Source organism: Nicrophorus vespilloides, unplaced genomic scaffold, assembly GCF_001412225.1.
Source record: "Nicrophorus vespilloides isolate i.1.1-1 unplaced genomic scaffold, Nicve_v1.0, whole genome shotgun sequence".
Lineage (NCBI taxonomy): Eukaryota > Metazoa > Arthropoda > Insecta > Coleoptera > Silphidae > Nicrophorus > Nicrophorus vespilloides.
The window spans coordinates 60,682-82,362 of record NW_017099114.1 but is presented as its reverse complement, the minus strand read 5'-3'; the positions used below and the strand labels follow the sequence as shown (position 1 = coordinate 82,362).

Here is a 21,681-nt window from a genome sequence, read left to right as displayed (position 1 = left end):
ACTAACTCTGAGATTGCTGAAAGAAAATCTGTTTTTTACTGAGTTTATTGGATAATCTGTTGTTGATTGATTGTAACGATGATTTCTGACATCACGACATATATGTTAAATAACCGGTATTAGAAAAAAAAAACAGAATAATAGAAAAATTAATAACCATTACAATATTGTTTAAAAAATCTGAAAGTTGAGAGTAATAAATATACAAACAACTTAAGATATTTCGAAAATTGAACATGCCTTTAATAAATATGCAGAAAATATAATATTTTAAAATAGAATTGTTATTACTTTAACTGAAATATTTTCAAACAAAGGAACCTTAAATATTCAGACGTCATCAAATAAAACATTGCGCCAATTGGATTAATAAACATTGGAAATTGGATCTCGTCCAACGCGGACAACGACCGCTCGCGCAAAACGTGTTTGCCAAAATCAATAAATTTCATTATTTAACGGTCGTAACCTTAAAAAAATACTAAAAGAAACCCAGGAAAGAAGACATTTCAAATAAAACCACAAGTTCTTAAATATTTCTTAAAATAAGAAAAATGTTTATTTACATACGACTATTTATAAATAAAATGCATGCATATTAAGAAATGTTTGCACAAATACAAATATTGTTTGAAAGACATATAAAAGACATAGTCCAGATTCGACCAGTTCGGATTCACTATAGTCTGATTTGAAAATTTCAAAACAAATTAAATTTTAATTCAGCAAAATTAAAATTAAATATAATTTCCTTCATATAGTCTCTTTTTGTGCGGTTATTTTTTTTTATATATTTAGTTCCTCCATTAGTTCGGTTTTATACGGGATATTGATAGAACCGGACTATAGGAGGTATTACTATATTTTTAAATAATTAAAACAAAAATTGAAAAGAAATAAAACTTCAAGTATTTCATTATTTTGTAAAACAATCAAAAGTTTATTTATATACGACTATATATAATTAAAATGCACGAATATTAAAAGATGTTTGAATAGGTACAAGTTATTTGTTTAAACACATGCACACGATAGTCACGATGAACTATATACAAATATAAAATTACTTGAATTTATTGGTATCATATTATTTTTTGATTAATTTAATTACATTAAATGTTATATTTTTGTTTTTTTTAAATATATGTATTTGTTTCAATGAATTACAAATGATATGATATATTTAAAGTGACCTAATTAATTTGATTCCCTTCGTGTGATATTCATTGAAATATATCATATCATTCTAAGTAATCGGATCTTTTTCAACCACCCCGTACGTCGTATATGGACCCAGAGGGTAGAAACGGCCATCATCAATACCTATATTGGATGTGGTACTTGGTGAGATAGACTTTCTGGGTGGTTTCGAAGAGCCGTGGCATCGTAACGCGAATTTTAACTCGGACGCCATTTCATTACATAACGAACTCTGAAAGATAAACGAAGCGCATGTAACATTTCGAGTCTAAAGTATTAGGAATTATTATTAATTTCGACGTAATCTTACCTCCTATATATCCATGAATTACGAGGAGCAAGAACAATGAGCAATAAACGTTATCTTATATAAGAGTGGAATTACGCAATCGCTCCGTAAACACACGCAATCATCCAATCAACAACCAACCGATAATTTAAATAATTGATTAATTAATTAAATATATAATAAACAACAATGATTGTAAAATGGCAATATATTATTTATATACTTCTGATTGGCATCTCTGATATATTGTCAATAAATTCGTTCATTCAAAAGAAAAACTGAAATTATCTTATAGTTTACCCTGTTGTTGGGTAATAAATGAAAGCTTCTGTTCTCTATATAATTTGTTTATATACATATGATTAGCAAATAAGTTATTTAGTATTAGCCTAGTATCTAATTAACAATTATAAAATGTTTGCTATACGTTTTTTTGGTTAATATTAAACATCGCTAAAAATATATATACATAATTGAGCTGATTCATGGTGTGATTCGTTGATTAATCAAAGAAAGTAATAGAATGAAAAAGGAAATATGTTTGATATTTACACGCTACACAAATAAATTTAATTATGCCTATAATATAGTACACACATTTTAATTTAATATAGTTATATTCGTATATGTCAAAGGGTGGTGGATATTGAAACGTGGCCAGTTACTTTTACTTCTTTTACGCAACTGGATAATACTTGTTGTTGTTGTTTGTTGTAGTTATGATAAATGAGATCTGCATGGTGCATAGTTGATTTCAGCTACATGCTACGCACTAGCTTATAGCTACGTGTCATGTAGAATGCTGCTCACCCGTTCTTCGACGGCGACTTTCCGGGACTTCCAGACGAACTCACAAACTGCAATTACACAGGCCACCCCCATGCCACCCATCAGGACCACAAACACACCGCCGACGTTCGCCAATCCTAGTTCGTTTGCAGTGCTGCTCGTCTTTGTGGTCTCATCCTAAAACCATCGCACATGTTAGACTCCATCATCCCCCAATGAATACCACTGAAACGTCTTCTTACCCTGCATGCACCGCCTCCGCGTTTTTCCTTCCACCATCTCGTCTTTAGAATGTGCAATTTCCCCTCTTCCTGCAGTTTCAGAATTGCTCCACTTATAGCCGTTCTGAATGGTGAATCTGAAAGGACGTTTTATTGTACTCTATTATCACTTTATATATTCTTGCAATTTACTACGGCATTAATATACATTTAGCACTGCAATTTTCGATAAAAATATCCTTGTGCACAGTTTTGCATCTAGCAATTTTTCGAATAATTTTTATTTACTTACATATTATTGCACACAATCTGTATTCAATGAATATGCTATCGACCGAGGTCTTTCCGCACTTGGAATTATATTATATTAAATTTATAGATTTTTTTATTTGTTAATTATTTGATAGTTTTTTCGTAACTTACGCAACCATTTGTGGTAAAAATATGCATAATATGAAGATGTTGCTTTCTTAACAAAATAAATCATCTATACAGATTTGATTACATTTTTTAATGTAATTTTCAATAATACATTAAATTTTAGAAGCACTTAGGAAAATTTCATATATCACGATTTTATCCAAAATTTAATAAACTTTTTTTTTTTTTTTCCTGTCTTGGATCTGGTTTGACAAGTATACAATATCTGTCTAAAGAACTTTACTTCTGCCTTCTAGATAGGAAGTATTGGAAATGTGATAATGTCTGCTATTACAGCTTGTTATGGATTTCTTACCTATTGTATTTTACAATACAAGGTCGTATACCAAATAAAAATGTTCGTCTCCAAAGCGGACCTATACCAATGTACCACTGTATGTAGAAACCAAAGTATTGCTTAACTATAGATACTATTTATGTTAGACAATATAATTATTATTTGCATAGAAGTGCTCAGTACTTATCATACATGATGCTGTTACATCACACATTCACTCTCATATTACGTAATGAACCATAAATACACCCATACCTCGCTTTAAGGCCTAGATACATTTCGGAACAATTGGCCGTAAAGCAAAATGCCGTATAACAAATCAATTATCTTGATATAAACATTTATTCAGATTTTTGTTTGACAAAACATTTTACGCCGTAAATCGAAAATTAAAGAAGGCCGTTAAAGCGAGATATAGTTGTGATAGCAAGCGTTCCAATTACCGTTGGACACAATGTAAAAGGTGTAGAATAGTGAGAAATTAACTATAAGCAATGTTTATGCAACTAGAAGTGCTTTTTAATTAGAACATACAGTGGAACCTGGCTTAACGAGTTTAATCCGTTCAAAAATTTCCGGATTTTTACCTGAATAGTGAAATAATAGTATAGTGAAACATATTCAAAAATACACATAATAAATGTATACAACTTTTAAAAATGATGTAGCAAGCGCACAATCCGGGACTTCTCTTCTTATCGTCACTCGTTAAGCGAAACGTCGCTTGTTAAGCGTGTCATTTTTCTTACAATTTATTTTGCTTGTTAAAACTTGTGCACACATATTATGTGTATTTTTAAATATGTTTCACTATATGACTATTTCACTATACGAGTAAAAATCCAGAAATTTTGGAATGGATTAAAGTCGTTAAGCGAGGTTTCACTGTATTAATATTAATTTCTCTCGTAAAAAAATATATTGATAGATGTTTCTGTCTCATAACGCAAAATGTGTGGATGCGGCATTAGATTATGATAAAAATATAATTCAGAACAGAAAGACCTATGGTCAAAAGACCTTTGTAGCAGATCAGTTTGTTTTGTTTCTTTTCTTGTTATATTATAATAATATTTCATTAGTTCATTTTGAGCATAAATATTCGATAAAATCTATGTTTTTTGTAATAGAATCAATATAAAAAAAGGGTTTCCTTTGTAAGGAATAAAATTCGCTACAATGATATAAAATGCCATATATCAGAACCATTTTTTGGGAACATTAAATTGAAGGTCGTGATAAAAATAACTGGCGACTGAAAGTAATAATTCCATTTTAATAATTCACACGTGGTGGTTTGTGTGAAACCGGCGTGCAGTGATCGTAAAATATCGAAGCAAATGCCTGGAATATTAAGTGGGTGTGGTAAAAAGCATAAAACTTAATACATGGAGGATATTTTCCTTCGATCTTTTCCTTTTTACCAATGACTTGTGAGTCTAAAACTGCAATTATACTGAAAGTAATTGAATCAAGAGAATGCAGGAATATATTTATTTATTTTATTATATTTACTTCTATAAAGATTAAATAAATTGTAAATTTATGTTTTCTACTAATATTTGAATCTAAACTTCCAATTATATAAATCGATATGTAAAATTCTATTATGTAGTGATTTATTTTAATTTTATTAAACTAAATTTAATTTATTTTTGCTCCCATTTATTTCTGATTATCAACGTTATAATAGAATGCAATGATCTATTATATATTCTTTTTTTTTTGCAATCTGAATATAGCGCCAACAGAACTTGGAACTCGGAAATTGATTTTTTACTTACTCGGTGGCATTGCTATTCCATATCCCTTCGAATCCAGCATCCCTCCGACCTGTGTAAGCTCGCAATTTCTTTCTATTACGTACTCAATAGACGTGGATTCCATGAGAAAAGCGTAGCTGCCTTTACCCTTCACCACTCTATCCACACCCTCGACGTTGCTCGTTGTGAATACTGTAGGCCTTGCCGACTCCATGAAAGACCACATGCGTTGATAAGTTGAGAAATTTGAATCCTGAAAATATTTCAGTTTTTTGTCTATAATAAGAGTACGTGTAGATATAATTACTCGAAAGAATGCGGCTGTAGAGCCGCCACGTAATGCTCCGTACTTGATTTTAGTTTGCTTCGCAAGATCTTCCGCACTTTCTATAGGAGAATCCATTCGTTCTACCGTGAGGAAAGCTGCCAGATTTGCAGTGTATGAAGATATCATAATTAAAGTGAAGAACCACCACATCCCAGCCACCATTCGAGTTGAAACAGCCCTAAAAAAATGTACATTAATATAAAAAGCAATAATGAAAGTCTATAGAAATTTTACAAATAATTATGATCCCAAAATTAAAAATATATTTTTTACAACAATATTTTCATGAGTTAATTTAAGATTTGGCATTAACATAAACTTTTATTCCATTACTAAATTATTGTTTTATCTAAATTAACCTAAAATAATTAACTTCAATAAAATACTCTAAGGACATATATTACATTTGGGTGATTATAAAACGTATATTAATTGTTTTATCAAAGTAAATGTTTAAAAAAATATAAAAGTAAAGATTCTATTTATCAGAAATTAATCTAAAATATTTTGTTAGTTATATCTAAATTTAAAAATATTATTTAATTTCTAAAATCTGTTATTCTTTGCTATACATTGCTAGTTTGCTAAAACTTCTCGAATAACTACAATGCTGGGAATACGGATTGTAGAGATTTTGTGCTGGCGCCTAAATTATATTACTATTATGTCAGTAGTGCCTCCTAGAAAACCAGTTACTTTGATTGGACCGATAAATCATATTTAATTTTCATTATTTTTATACTTCATCTTCTATATTTTTTAAAATACGTTGAAGGTGTAAAAATAGTCCAGAATGAGCAAAAATTTTGTAAAGGTTGTTATTATAAAGTTAAAATGTGCATATTCTTACTGGTACAGCAAGTCTTTGTTATATAGCGGTGTTTGAAATGATTATCGACAATTTCGTAATAGATTTTCTGATATTTCCTAACTTACTTAGGCGCTATATCGGAGCCTTGCTGCATCAGCGAGCCGATGGTGAACCAGAGCGAGTTCAACAAAGTGAACTGGTTCTCGAGGACGTCCGGCTCACTGTTGCACGGATGGGGATTATCCCACTCGTAAGGGCTGAATCTGGAAAACAAGGAAACTGTTACTTACTTCGGCAAGAAATCGCAGCCCTGTTGCATCAGCGACCCAATCGCGAACCACATGCAGTTGAACAATGTGAATTGATTCTCAAGGTGGTCCGGGTTCGGGTTGCACGGATGCGGATTCTGCCATTCGTACGGTGTGAACCTACAATCATCTCCTTATTACTACGATCAATACGATTAATGCTATAGACTGTCGATGTTATTTACAAACTCTATTGATAAAAACTCATACAATATTCAGAGCGATTACTTTTTTTAAATTTTCGCTTTATATTTTTTTTTTGTTACCTAGCTAGGATAAAGAGGAGGACGGAGACGCCTAAGTATGCTGTAGCCATATAAATCCAGACGTCGAGAGAAAGTGGCGACAAGAAGGAGAACAGATTAGGCGGCTGCTTGATCGGTTTTCGGTACAAGATGCTGATTCCTAAGTTCATGAAGGGCATCGTGAAGTCGACCGCCTGTTCCCGATCGTACGTGATCGTTAAATCCGCAATGGCCAAGTCGGCCTTTTGATCCAACAATTCCTTTATCATCCCATCCCATTCCTGAATAAAAACAAATATCAATCATCAAACTCATACACATATTAACAAATATTGTATAATAACTATAATACTTTTACTTTTATTAAATGTATAAAATTAATATAATATTAATTCTATTTATTTTTTTTCCTAATGTCATAGATTGAACGATTTTTATTAATTTAACAATTATTCACCACCACAATAAAAATAACATAATTTTTTTTATAATTTAATGAAATTATACAAACTTAATTAAAAGTATATAAACATAAAAATCATTTAAATCTGAATCGTTTAGAAACAAATAGATTGAAAACTTCGTTTTTGCGCCCTCAGTTACTTTGCATATTCCAATTTAGATCATCCCAATGCAAATTAGAGTACCCTAATAGCTGCAATGTCAGAAAACAAATTACACTTGCGCAATATAAATCCCTGGGATTTTCCTCACGTTCCTACAATGAGTGTAACTTAAACAAATGTTTTCATCAGGAAGTACTCTATAATCATGTAACGTATTAATAATTGAATTAATTCCTCTACAACAAATCAGATTATAATCATAATTACTTTATTTATTTTACTACAAATTTTCTTTCATGTTTATGTACACTGACTATTACTAAAAAGTAATAGGATTATATTTATAGTTTTTATAGCATATTTTTTAATAGCTAACTACATTGTACTCTTCATATAAAAGTACATAATATTAATATATTCAATCAAAAGAGTAAAAAATGATAGATGCGGATATAATAAAGTTACATTAAAGGGGTCAGCAACTCGTGGATCTTGTACCGGAGTTGTACTGTCCTAGTTTAGAAAAAAAATGCGATTCCAAACTCTCACACCGATAGTTCATTTCACTATTAAAAATTGTGATCGTAATGCTATGTGCTATATGCTCTGTGTGGCCATTTGTTTATGCAATATCTTAAAATTGTCTATTTCATCTAAAAAGATTATCGAACCTTACATAAAAATATATTATTTATCTGTAATTGTACCATTATTAAACGTCAAATGTCAAATAAATACATAAATTAAAACAAATGTATATAATCATACTAAAGAAATGTACAAAGTGGAAAATATAATATTTAACATATAAATTAATAGTCCAATGAAATAATTCTTAAATAAAATTTAGGTAATAAAAATGTTAAAAGCAATCTAATTATAATAGTAATTAATATTTCATGAATATATAAATAAACTCAGTATACTTTTGAAGTGAAACATAGTTTGGCTAATTAGTTTCAATCCTTTAAAGCACGAATATGTTAAAAGCGTTTGTGATGCAAAACCATATAATTTCTGAAACACAACATAAGGAATGCTATATAAGCTGCAAAGATCTTATTGTCTCTCTCAGACATTCTGTAGCATTGTCTCATTATTAGAAACATAGAATATTTGAAACAACCTAAATGATTTATTTTAACTATATTATTTTGGATTTTTTTTAAATAATAAAAAAAACTTGAATTTATAATGCGTTGAAAATATTAATTTTTCAAAATATAATAAAATAAAATTTATAAAAGCAAAGCCAATTTCCTTTTAATTTAAAATGTTCAGAAATTTATCATTTAATACAATTCGGTGCAATATTTTTTTTATATAAATATTCATTTAAAGTTTCAACATAAACTACATTTTAACAGAACAAAATTAAAATAAATTCTATATAATTGGTATATATTTAGAAGGTTTACGATGGGAGATCAGTCCGCTTTTTTGTCCATTGACCAAACATATTCTACTTATTTTAAAAAATTGACAGATTGTGAATATTATGTGGAGAATTTTCTATGAAAATATTTTTTAGAAAGAAATCTTTTTTGAAACATTATTTACATTTATTAATCACGATGAATCACGGAAATATATAAAAAATAAAAAACAAACGTCATTTATTGTAAAAAATATTTTTGCTGCATTTAATAGAACTAATTAAAATTATGTACTCGCAATAAAGTACCTCTAATCGATTTGCATTCAAACTTAATTGGAGAAATAATGAGCTGGGGAAAACTTCTATTTGAATGCAGTCATAAAAAAAGTGTTAGCATTAGCTAATTAAAATACAATTCAATTGAATTGTAGGATTCCGATTTCAAAGAAATCATTATTTTCTCATTACCAGTAAGTGATAGATATTAAGTACATATTACAGTTCTAGTTAAATTCAGCGGTTAGCAAGCAGCAAAATCGTGCGGCTCTTTTGATGAGAAATTGCGGCTCCCAGTTCCTATAGCAGGAGTTAAGGCTATATTGAAATTCTTTTGAGAAGTAAAAATAGCGATTAGAAAATTTTCCGAGACTGGTTTAATTTATGTAATTACTATTTACATTTTGAGTTTAGAGAATTTTTGGATGCAATTAGTAATCTAATAATAATGAATATATATTTATTAATATTCTATACACAAATACACTATTTGATCTTAACTAAATCACTCGAAAAAAGCGCTAATTATATATTTTTTTAAATATTTTGTATACAATTATTTTGTCCATAAAGTTATGTTTGAAACGTACCTTAGTCTCTCGATTTAATGAACCATATCTTCCATCTGGTGCCAGGAAAATAGTGTAGTTGAAACCCAAGATGCGAGAAATTTCGTGTATTAAATCCACAGCATATCCTTCGAATTGAGCGTTTCCTGTTAACTTCTCGGATGAATCCTTTCTCATGCAGTAGGGTGAACTCTATTAAACCACACCAGTTGACGTTAAACAAAAAAATGTAATCAAAAACAAAAGAAACATCGTTTTTGTCTTCCTTATTTGAGAGCAATGGAGCATTGCACTTTATACACCCCATACAAATCGGTAGTAGAAGTCGGTTCGAAATAACACTGTTTGGCGATTATTTCAACTGTTAGAGCGGAAATGATCGCTCGACCCGAATGGACGCATTTGCGAAAGGACTGTAGAATTTTAATTTCAATCGTAAAAATTAACAATTTTTTTATCCGTTTACGATCACAAACACGTACTTTAAAATAAATCGTGCAAGACGAAAATCTATTGTTTGAGATTTTAATAGAAGACGCTGAAGGATTCTTACCAGGATCGTCGTGACGACAAAAGTTTTATTTTGGATGATTTCCACGATTTGGGTGTAAGCCTCGCCATAAGTTCTTGTGAAGTTCACCCCTTCGGTGGAGTTCCATGTGCCAATCTTCTTTAATCCGTCCCTACTCAATTCAATTATATCTAAAGCGAAATCACTGCGGAAACCTTGATGATCAAACTTTATCACGCCGGTTAAACCTCGCATTTCCACCTACGAAAAGAAACAAAATGTAATTTATCAAAACACTCACTAAAAATGAGAATTGAATACACATAGTATACATAGTTAAACAACAAATAGATAAACGACAATATTTTTTATGTTGAAGCAAACTTATATAATCATTTATTTATTTATTATTTTATTTCTAAATTATGAATACTACAATAAGAAATTGACATAAAGATTAGTAATTATATTAGTTTTTCAATTAGTTAAATGATCTTTAAAAAATTAACAAAGTTTATTAGAAAGAAAACTATTTCCTTGTTAACAATTATATTATTTATTTTTCACTTATGAATGTTGTTTTAATTCTTTATTTCAAAATTATAAAATAATTTAGTATTTAATCATTAAATGTAATTCGAAATTTTCATTATTATTTAACAAAGGTAGTTCAGATTATCTTATTCAAAATATGTCAAAATACTCCATATCTTAATTTTAGGTATAAATTTAAATCTTTGAAAAACGAATATTTACTCAAATTTTTTATTGCAAAAATAAAACACATTGTAAATAAATTTAATGTACTGAAAATAAAATAAACTTTAACAAGATACATATCTTCTTGTTAAATATAATAATATTTCTAAAAAAATTTAAAGAAAATTAATTATTATTTATTTATATAATATATATTCCAACTTTCATTTGTAACACAAAGATTGTTAAAAGTAATTTGCTAAAGACGTTTGTAATAATATAAATAATCTAATTTCGAATTACATAACTGAGCGTCTCAACTGCGGCTGAAACTAGTTTAGGAGATGGGATATTTAGTCGATTGTAGGGGGTTGATGGTATACGGCACAACGTGTACAGCGTACAAACCGTGAGATGATTGTGGTGATGCTTGAAGTCGATGGTTAGTTTGGAGTACGGAAAACAATACTAAATATCAACGATTATTAAACTGAACCGACACCGGACTACCCCAAAACAGGAATCGAGTATTGTCATAGATGAAACGATAATACACAGTTACCGCAAACAAAATACTACTCTGTTATGATATCTCCGTGATTATATAAGTACTACAGATAATTGCTCTGTACTATTTAATTTGTATGTTTAATTTATACATAAGTTGCTTTATTATTTTTATATATCTTGATTAAGATACATACAAAAATATGTACATACAAAAGGGACAACAAATTTATAAACTAGGATGAAAATTAAATTTTCTAGAATTCAAAATATAAGCTTGAAATCCCATAAAACCTGACTCATACTCAGTGAAACGGCGCAAACGAATATGTTTTATATAACCAAATTACTCGAGATGTATATAATATTCATACCGGATGTATATGTGTATACACTGTAAAGCAGTGTAGCATGCATATTCTTTCAAGTATTTCAGCTTGAACACAATTATATGTAATTATATGTAAACAAAAATACAGCTATATTTCCAAAAACAAAAATATTTATAAACATTTTTTCATATAAGAACATAATAATGAAGTTTAATGTGGATGTAAGGATTGAAAATAAAAAAAAATAATATTCTTTTTTCTGCTCATTAAAATATAATATCATATCTAGTCTTAATATATTAAATATATAGTGAGAATAACATGTGATATTTAATTTGGACAATATTTCTTTTCGTAGCCTTTTTTAATGTCCTGCAATAAAGCAGATTTTCCTTATGAATAAATACATAATTATTTTATTTAAGAATATTTTGTTCCATTGCATACATTCATAAGTAAGATTATTTATTGGAATGTTTATAAATACACATAAAAGCAAATATTACTTGGGAAATACAAATATAAACAAGATATGAGTCATATTTTGCTATTCAATTTCTATTTTTCAAACTAGATAAAATAACCCAGTGAAAAAAAAAATACTGAAGTCGTCGCAGATGTAAATAGATATTTTGTATAATTTCATTACATGAAAGTTCTTTAAGAATGTTCACTAAATATATTCACTTGAAAGAAAATAACTAAATATTATTTTGTCTCAAAATAAATATGATTTATGTATGAAACTTTCTGATCTTCTTTCGTCATTATGTTTTAAACAAATATACTGATATTTAGATCTTCATTTTTAGTATTTTACTGTTTTTAGTATTTATATTATATAAATATAATATCTAAGAATAAGTCTACTCACATTCAGTGCTTGTTGGTTTTATGGAGGGCTATGTATTATATAGAACAGTGGTGGCCAAACTTTTGATAACTACGGGCGACCTATTTTTTTAATTATAGGCGGCGGTCTATCAACATCTTATGTGTTAAGTGATCATAAGAAAAGTAGAAATTTAAAGCCAAAAAATATGTTCAAATTTAAAATAAATAAAGTATATATCAGACAGGGCGACACTTTAGCCACCCCTGATATAGAAGATCTAAATTACTGGTTATGTTGCCAGTTTCTTCATTGCCCATTTATACGTGTATATTAATACATCATGATCAAAAAAATCTCTAAATAAATTAAATTAAATCTATTATATTAATTATATGAGAATATGTAATTTGATCATTAAATGACAATTGCAAACAAGTCAAGGACATATTTATGTATAGTGTAGTACAGCAAAATAGAAATGATATGGAAGGAAATAGAGGAAATTCAAGTGCAGATGCAATAACATGTTTTGGACTTTTGCCCTGAGAGTTACTACTGGCAATTCCCATTTCCTAGGAGTGGCCAAGATATAATAATTAATGTCCGGTCCATAGACTTACGATTTTCATGTAATTGATGAGACTGTATCCATGTGGCCAGGTATCGACAGCGTCGCAGCTGAGAGGTTTGATGTCAATTTGCTGGCTGGTGTCCAAATCGTGCAGGGCCTTGGCGAATAAGTGAACGGCGTCGTACATTAGAGCCGTTTCCGCCTGCGGAAATGGAAAGAACCCCGAAAAGAACAGGATCAAAAAAGAAGTGTACCAAAAAATAACAGAGTAAAGTGTAACCCCAATTAACTATGAGCTTGCGCGTCGGACAAATAAATCTATTAACGAAGAATAACACAGCAGCCTCGGAACAACAGCCCATGTAATTAATTCCACCCAAATGCACGAAAGCGGGTAGCGAGGAACACAAAAAAAATATTTAACACAACGTTGAACTAACTAACCCCTAATTGTGTAACAAGGTAGACACAAAGGGGGAAAAAATATTTGCCATAATCTCGTGATTCCTCGTTCTATTTACTTTATTTTTGTTCTCGCTATTTTCGTTATCTGATAGGTGGAAATTAAACTGTTTAAATAACAGTTAAATTTCCACCTTCCCCACTACTTCGTTAGTTATCAAGCTTTTGTTTTTTTAAACAAAACAAAAACAGAAATATTGCGAGCACCGCTTTTTAATTATCTTTAATACATTTTTATACCCTTCACCTTTTAGACAGTATTTACAAATCTTAAGGTTCATTATGTTTCACAATATTTACAATGTGTTTAATAATAATAATTTCAACATATACATTATTATTTTTTATATGCATTCAAGAAAAAATTTACGTTACTTAACTATTTTCGATTTTTAATAACAAAATAATTTCATCAAATATAAATATTTTTATATTTATTATGAACGTACATGAACGTACATTTTGTAATCGAAATCTTACGATGTAAGATTTAAATTACCAAATAAAATACAAAAATACGTTGCATAGTCCGGCTTTGATCAGTCCGGATTCACTATAGTCTGATTTGAAAATTTCAAAACAAACTAAATTTTAATTGAGCAAAATAAAAATAATTTCTCAAAAATTGTACACATAATTTGTTGTTGTACTTAATTGAATTTTTTATGCGATTTTAGTGTTAGCGTTAGTCCCGTTTAGAACATATTGGCAGAACAGATCTCTCAACTTAGTTGTGATTGATATCATTGCAGGAATATTTGTTTGTTAATTCGGAAGATCAAAAATAATCATGTGCGTATTATCAAACAGAACTTAAAGTACTTTAAAAAAATCAATAATATTTGATAATAGTTTAAATAATTAATTTTATTAAAAAAAGAATAAATTCCAAAATATGATTATCAACTAAAAATTAATTTGATGCGGAATTGCTTTTATAATTAAATAACATTGATTTTCTGTCAGTGTTTTCGACAGGTCGGAATAGAAATAATTTATTTATATTCTGTATAGAAAGTTTTGATTCCCTGTAGTACAAGTAAAGGCAATGCCGGTAATGGCATGACTAATTACAATCAATATTTAAGCAATTTTGGCAAACGGAGTGGCAATTTAATATATTCTTTGATATATATAATTTTAATATATGTAATCAAATGTACATATCTATTTATTGTATCTATTTATTGTATCTTATTCATTACTTTTATAGATAATACGGTAATAAGTAAGAAATAATAATTGGGATTCCATTTAAAATGGTACGAATTAATCCAATATGTACTAATTATATTCCGTATTAACCTAATTTGTACTTATTCTGAGATTCTTCTAACGCGGTATCGATAAATCATCAGTGTTAAGTAAGTAAATTTCTATATAATAGCATATTTTAATAGTAGGTGTTAATTTATTACAAGAGAGTAAAATTTCTGAAATAATCGTTATATATTAATAGATGCAAATTGTTTATGCAATTATTGCATTTAGTGCTCGTAAAGCAAAGAACAACTAATTAAAGCTAATGGACTAAAAACATATATAATAGTAATTATTGTTGGTAATTAACGCTAGATTTATGGAACACGTTAATTTGATGAATTAAAGTTACTGGTTTGCTAGTTTCACCTTTAAATGTAGTAAATAGTCTTCATTTGTTAAATATTTATATTTTAAATTAAATTCAACACTCTATTCTTGAGTTTTTTTTTTTTAAGAAGTACTTAATATAAACATTAAATTTTATTAATAATTTGATACAGTCAAAAATTTAATGCAAAAATTTTGTTTATAGCAAAAAAGGACATAAAAATATTTTTAAAATAATTTTTTTCATGAAAAATATCAATACTAAAAATAGGTACGCGACAGATCGGCGACGGACAAGTGGGATACTCAAAAAATATTATTAAGAAACTCACTTATAATTATTATTATATTAATTATAACAAGTTATTGGGTAAAAAATATAATATAACATAAAAACTAAATTAAAATATATAGAAAAACCTAGGTTTATTATTAATGTATTTGTTTTCGTTGACTTATAATAAACATTAAAATTAAAAAATAATCTAATATATAATAAGATTATTAATTGTTCTTATTAATTATTAATAACAATAAATTATTATTGTATTTGTTTTCAATGACTTAAATTTTATAATGAATAAGTCAACGAAAACAAATACAATAATAATTATTATTATTTATTGTTATTAATACTAAATTGGTTTGTATGTTATATTATTTTTTTACTAAAAAATTATTATTATTATGTATTTACTTATATTTTTATAAAAACACTGTTTTCTTTAAATTTTATTAATTAATTAATATTTTTTTATTTTTTTTTATATTATATTTCTTGGCCAATAAATAATTATTACTACAATAATATTTATTGAGTATTCTACTTGACCGACGCCGAGTTGACAGGTGCGCAGTTGACCGTCGCCGACTTGACCATCGCCGATTTGTCCGTCGCCGAGCTGTTGCGTACCCGAGTGACCCACCTGATATTTGTTTTCATTCGAATTCTATTGTAATTTAATGAAAACTGGGTGTTGGCCTTATAGCTATTAGAGTATGTTCTAGTTCAGTGGTACCCAACATATCTTTTTTTTTCATTTTATTTACTGCAGTGTATTTCTCTCAGGTTTTTGCGACTTTCCATGGACGAGATGCAATTTTCGCATTATTGAGTTGCGTTTTTATAAAGGCCCAATGTAAATACTATTTCATATTTAGAATCTAATTTTTAAAAAGTCCTTGTAGTGGTCCGTTGTAGCGGGATTAAAATGTTTGAGTTTAGTGGTCCGCGAGATTCAATATTTTGAGTTTAGTGGTCCGTGAGGTCAAAAAGGTTGGGGACCGCTGTTCTAGTGCACTTTTCAGAAGGAGCAAAATAGTCGCGGCAAGAGGTACTTAATATCATCAATATTTAGATTTCAAAGTCGAATAACTTTGGTTTTCCATATACCGAAATGGTGAAGATCAGTAATTCTGATATACACACTAATACTGTAAATGAAAATATAAAATAAACTGACATCATACATTTATAATGTTATATTGTATAATGTGACTCAAGCACTAGATAAAAAATCTAACAATATCTTTATTTCATTGTATATTAAATATCGTTGGTATCTATAATATAGTTATAAGTGAATCTTCATAAATTGGCTATTCTTTCAAAAAACAGGTAGAACCTGCGTTGTGTGAATCGAATGTGCAACGAAAAGAATCTCGGAAATCTTAGAATTCTCATTGCAAATATCATGCATGGATGGAATCGTACATCGTAAAGGAAGTGGTATTTTTTTTTGTCCAAGCAAGAGCGACAAGACAACCGCAAAGTTTTATCACATATGCCAAGATACCAATTTGTTCATTTTTAAGATATATTTTACATTGTACATATTTTCCCAAATGCATACAAAGCAATAATTTATTAATAATAAAATGGAACAAAAATTAATAATTCTGTCTACAACAAAACATAACACATGCTCGAAATGAAGTATGATTCGTTTTCAACGAAAAAGAAGACTTCTATGAGATCTTCTTTATTTCATATTTGTGTACTTCTTGTAGTCTTTATTTGAAATAATAACATCTTCGTTTTCATCACCACTCTCAATTACAACATCTTCAATATGTGAAATATCAATATTTTTATATGAAATTAAGTGGGTTATCGTATTTTTGTTTATATTAGTTTTAATAACTTAGCTAAAATATTGTTTTGTGTAAATTATTTTTTTTATTACATTGACATAAACTAAAATTGATGTCAAATTTACATCAAATTCAACGTCAAAATACACAGAAAAGTACGATAAGATAATTATGAAATTGTAAATTAGTGAGCATATTTACTAAATTTATTAATTAGCTTATTTATAAATGATAATAAATCTTTTAATTAATAAGGTAATAAAGTAATATGATTAAACGCAAAGTAAATATTGTGAGTGCACATACTATTAAATAATATTGCAGGTGTGAGAGAAAACATGCTACACTTTTCCTTCTGTATTGTGTAACAGTGTAACGGCTTTATTTCTGTTTTTGCAGTGTTCGGTCCCGGTTCCGATAAAATGTTTAATTAAAATAGCGGGTTCCAAGTTTACCTTCACGAACGTATTGTTATCCTGCGCACACAATCCCAAGCAGCACAAACAAGTTTACATTTGAGAATTGTTGCATACACCGAATGTAGATGAAATAAAATTTAACAGCGCCGTTCCTTCCGGATATTAGCAAGGCAATATCAAGTGCATCCCTTATTAAATGCATCGCCGAAAGCTGAGCAGAAAATAAACAAATCCTGCATTGAAATGCTCCCTCACCAAATTGCTATCCGTTTTCCTGCCTCTGGTATCGGTCATGCTCCAATCTCTGACAATCCGCTTTACATCCGGCCCTTCTGGATCCACTAATCGGAACGCTGTAATATTTGTTCCACCGTACTTGAACTCCTCCAAATCGACTCCGTGCAGATCCTGCAACATCATATCCTCTTAAATCTCCTATAGTACATGTTTAGTTCCGCGAATTTGATTATTTTCGGTAAACCAAAACCTAAATTTCCTATTTATTTAGAAGATTTTTAGTGTCAATTTACATATATTTCAGTAGCGGGTCATACATAAGGGCTACAAATCTGAAGCCCTTCCTGTTAAAAATATAATATTCATAATTTCATTTTTTTTTAAATATTTCTAAAATACGTTGTTAATACAATTCACAACGATACCTCGTATTGTGCGGCATTAATCAGTCCGGATTCACTATAGATCGCATTTTTCTTTCATATTTTTTTCCGCTTTACACAGTCAAGTGTGTTTTTGTTTATTTTTCTATATATTTAGTACATCGTCAAATATGGTTTCAAACCGATTACACGGACTATTCGAAGTATTACTCTATTCCAGGATTTCCCAAACTAATGTTCTGCGAATAATAGGTGTTTCATGAAAACTTGGAATGAAATAATTACTAAATAAGTAATAAATGTTTTTTTCTCATTTTTTAAAAATGTATTGATTATGTGTTCTTACCTACCCTATAAAATATATAAAGTGTTCCGTAAAAAAATCAGAGTATTCCAATAAGGCAAATGTTTGGAAACCCTGTTCTATTTCATAGCGTAGCAACAGTTATATTTTGCAATAATCAATGCATTGTGCATGGAAAAATTAGTATCAGTACTGACTAGTGAAGCTGGGACTACATTCAATTCAGACTTCAATAAACCGTATAATCCATACAAAGGTACAAACTACTTAATGGGAATTTTGTAGTGGAGGTTACACAAAAGGTTTCAAACATTATTGGCTGGTATCATTGCAGCTCAATTTTTTTTTCTGCATGATCATCACTACTGGTCTAATTTAAATTTGTTGCTTTGTGTCAAATGGAGGTTGACTGGTTCAAAGAATCGTGACGAAGCAGGGGACGAATGGATATAAATAAAGTTATTTCGCGCAGCAAATTGACTTATCTCGAAGTTATGAAAACTCTAAATAAGGCCGCCCTTTATTCGGTTGCCCTTTTTTGCGACTCCATGCGATAAATCACATTCTATGTACTTACGAAACTCCATTATTATTTAATCTCAAAATTACAATTTTTATTTACCACTTTTTGTCTCTATTTGAAGATAATTATATAAATATAAATAATATTTATTATAGCACATAAAATAATAATAATAAATTTAATTTCAGAATAAAAATGTATAAAACTTCAAATTAAATAAATAACAATAAACTATATGTTTATTATAAATTAAAATTATTATTATTTATTAAAAAACTATATAAATATTTATTAAAAATAATATGAAGTTTGAAAAATATATATATAAAATCCCTTCTATCCTTTCCAGATGAAATCTCCTACTCTCTGTTCATCATAACCAAGTCACAAGTATTTTATTACCTATATTCTTATGTTAAACCCATACGAATTTATTTTGCTTTTGTTTCATTTTGATTTTATAAAGGAAACAATAGTCTTTTTTTACCTCCATAGTCCCATGGAGGTAAAAAAAGACTATAAATAAAACGAAAAAAAAATAATATTTGCACTGTCAAATATATTATGTTATGTAGATTAAAAAAAACAGTTTTTTCAATATTTACATTACGTGTAAATAAAACAGTTGATCTTTTTTATTTTAGTAATTATATGAATATGTTTTAATTTTTATTTTTTTATAAACTGTGACTGTTATAATAAATACTGTTATTATGACAACAATATTTGAAAATGTTATATGACTTAAGTGACTTGCATTTTTATATTATTCAGTATGATAATGCTAAACCACTTTGCAGTGTTCATGATGAGGAAGTTGTTCACCCTGGTACTGAAAATGGGTGGAACATAAGAATGTTGTCAACCACCAAACAACCCCGATTTCAATGTCCTCAATTTGGGAACTCATTGCAACCGTGTATAAAGCATGGGACAAAATAACCACGAAAAAACTAAACAGAGTTTTCATTATATTGCAGAAATATATGGAAGTATACACGTTACATATACCTTTGCATATTTTTTTTATGATATTGGACAGTTATTTTGGAACAAATCAAATTCCTAAATCGGACACTTTCTTTGGAACTTCTGAATTGCTTCCACGGTATTTCCTAGTTTTAATTTCCCTAGATACTTTTTAAAGTGAACCCGCAAAGAAGAAAAAGAACGAAAACCATTAAGTTTGAAGTTAAAAAATTCAGTGGAGGACGCGAAATTAGTCAAGGACATATGCAAATTATATAGCGCTTGTCGGGAGTGTCAACAGATCCTATATTCGGCCGACACATTCAGCCCGCATAACGGATTTTCCGGTTCCTCCACATATTTTTACGAGTTTGCATAGGAAATTGCATAGTATAAATTTTAACTAAAATATAAACTGCAGAAGGGACCCGGCCTCCGCCCTGGGAATGTGGAGAATTATCGTGTTGACATAATTATCTTTAATAATGGAACTCCATTGTTTGCCCATTCAGGATTAAATTTTCCCATGTATGTGTATTAGGATAGTCCTTATCTTCCAATTTTCTATTTTTGTCGGTTTGGTTTGCTTCCCTTAAATTATTTATGATGGTCGTAAAATCTGCTGCATTATAAAGCATTACACTTAAATTTTACATCGCAATTATTTCGTAAATTCAACTTATCACAATAAATTTAATAATTAATTGAATTAATTTAATTTGCTTCCCATTGCTTATGTTCTTTACAAAAATCTATAAATTGCAGTTATTTCATTATTCAGTATCAATTTCATGAAAAAATGTCAAATATGTCATATTCACTTACCAAAGATGTTATTAGGTAACTATGATAATCGCTCATCATACCAATCTGCTGTGCTTGCTTAAGAACGTCGTAGATCCTTTCAGTGGAACAGTCGAGGACGATGTGCGATTCAGCAGAATTCTTTATTTGTTTCAGCAAAGGTCTAGAAACATAAATCATACGAAAACATTATTGTACAGTTTTTATTATATATATTTGCATAATTATTGAAAAACAAATTATTAATTATTTTTCGATTTGGAAATTGATTTCTAAGTATACATCATAACTTACAATTTTTGCATACATATACTAATAACTTATATATCAATTTGAGATGAATGTACGTGAAAATAGTATTATAATAAATTTGGAGGTCATTGAAATAGATTACAGGAATATAAATAAAATTGCTGTGGCAGCTGCATTTTTAGTGACTAGAATAGATTATTTTCTTATGATGCTTAATGATCAAATCACTTAGCGAATTTTTTCTTGCTATAGTACTTTTATTGAGTTTATATTACTTTTCGCGTTCGTTTTATTCTATGAATACAAACATTTTTGTTATTAGTAAAATGATAATTGGTTTCTTCTTACTTCCATATGAATAAATCAATCATAAAATCTATATATTGAGTTGTCCTAAAAGTTCTTTCTAAATTTTCTCAATAATTAAAAATCTTTTTTTTATCTTTCACGCAATTTATACATTACATTATACCAGAATGTATATGGTTTGGGTGATTGTTTTGATATTTTTAATATAACTACAAATTCACGTGTGGTGCAGTTTGCTTATTCTCAAGCAATGTCTTGATTTCATCAACCTTTTTAATAATTCTGATGGTAGGAAAATTGGCACAAAAATCACTAAGTCTGTAATGATTAGAATACTTTGAAAATAACAAAATAAACATAAATTCTCAATAAATAGTACACAACATTATTTTCTTGATATTTAATTCATGTCAAACGTC

At 28.8% G+C, this 21,681-nt stretch overlaps 1 protein-coding gene across 3 annotated transcripts in view; it reads right to left on the bottom strand.

Moving 5' to 3' along the window:
* Nucleotides 1-1,969: 1,969 nt before the first annotated feature.
* LOC108564059 (glutamate receptor ionotropic, kainate 2) overlaps nucleotides 1,970-21,681 on the bottom strand; it is a gene marked incomplete at its 5' end in the record, with an annotated part of 80,021 nt that continues 60,309 nt past the window's right edge. Inside the window, 12 exon segments of one of the 3 annotated variants that reach the window (XM_017922965.1) lie at nucleotides 1,970-2,455; nucleotides 2,521-2,636; nucleotides 5,002-5,233; nucleotides 5,288-5,486; nucleotides 6,410-6,547; nucleotides 6,694-6,953; nucleotides 9,483-9,653; nucleotides 10,015-10,233; nucleotides 12,966-13,118; nucleotides 17,518-17,538; nucleotides 17,737-17,889; nucleotides 20,723-20,864. In XM_017922965.1, coding sequence (XP_017778454.1) covers nucleotides 2,273-2,455; nucleotides 2,521-2,636; nucleotides 5,002-5,233; nucleotides 5,288-5,486; nucleotides 6,410-6,547; nucleotides 6,694-6,953; nucleotides 9,483-9,653; nucleotides 10,015-10,233; nucleotides 12,966-13,118; nucleotides 17,518-17,538; nucleotides 17,737-17,889; nucleotides 20,723-20,864 — 1,987 coding nt within the window. In that variant the 3' untranslated portion in view covers nucleotides 1,970-2,272. 3 annotated transcript variants of the gene reach the window in all.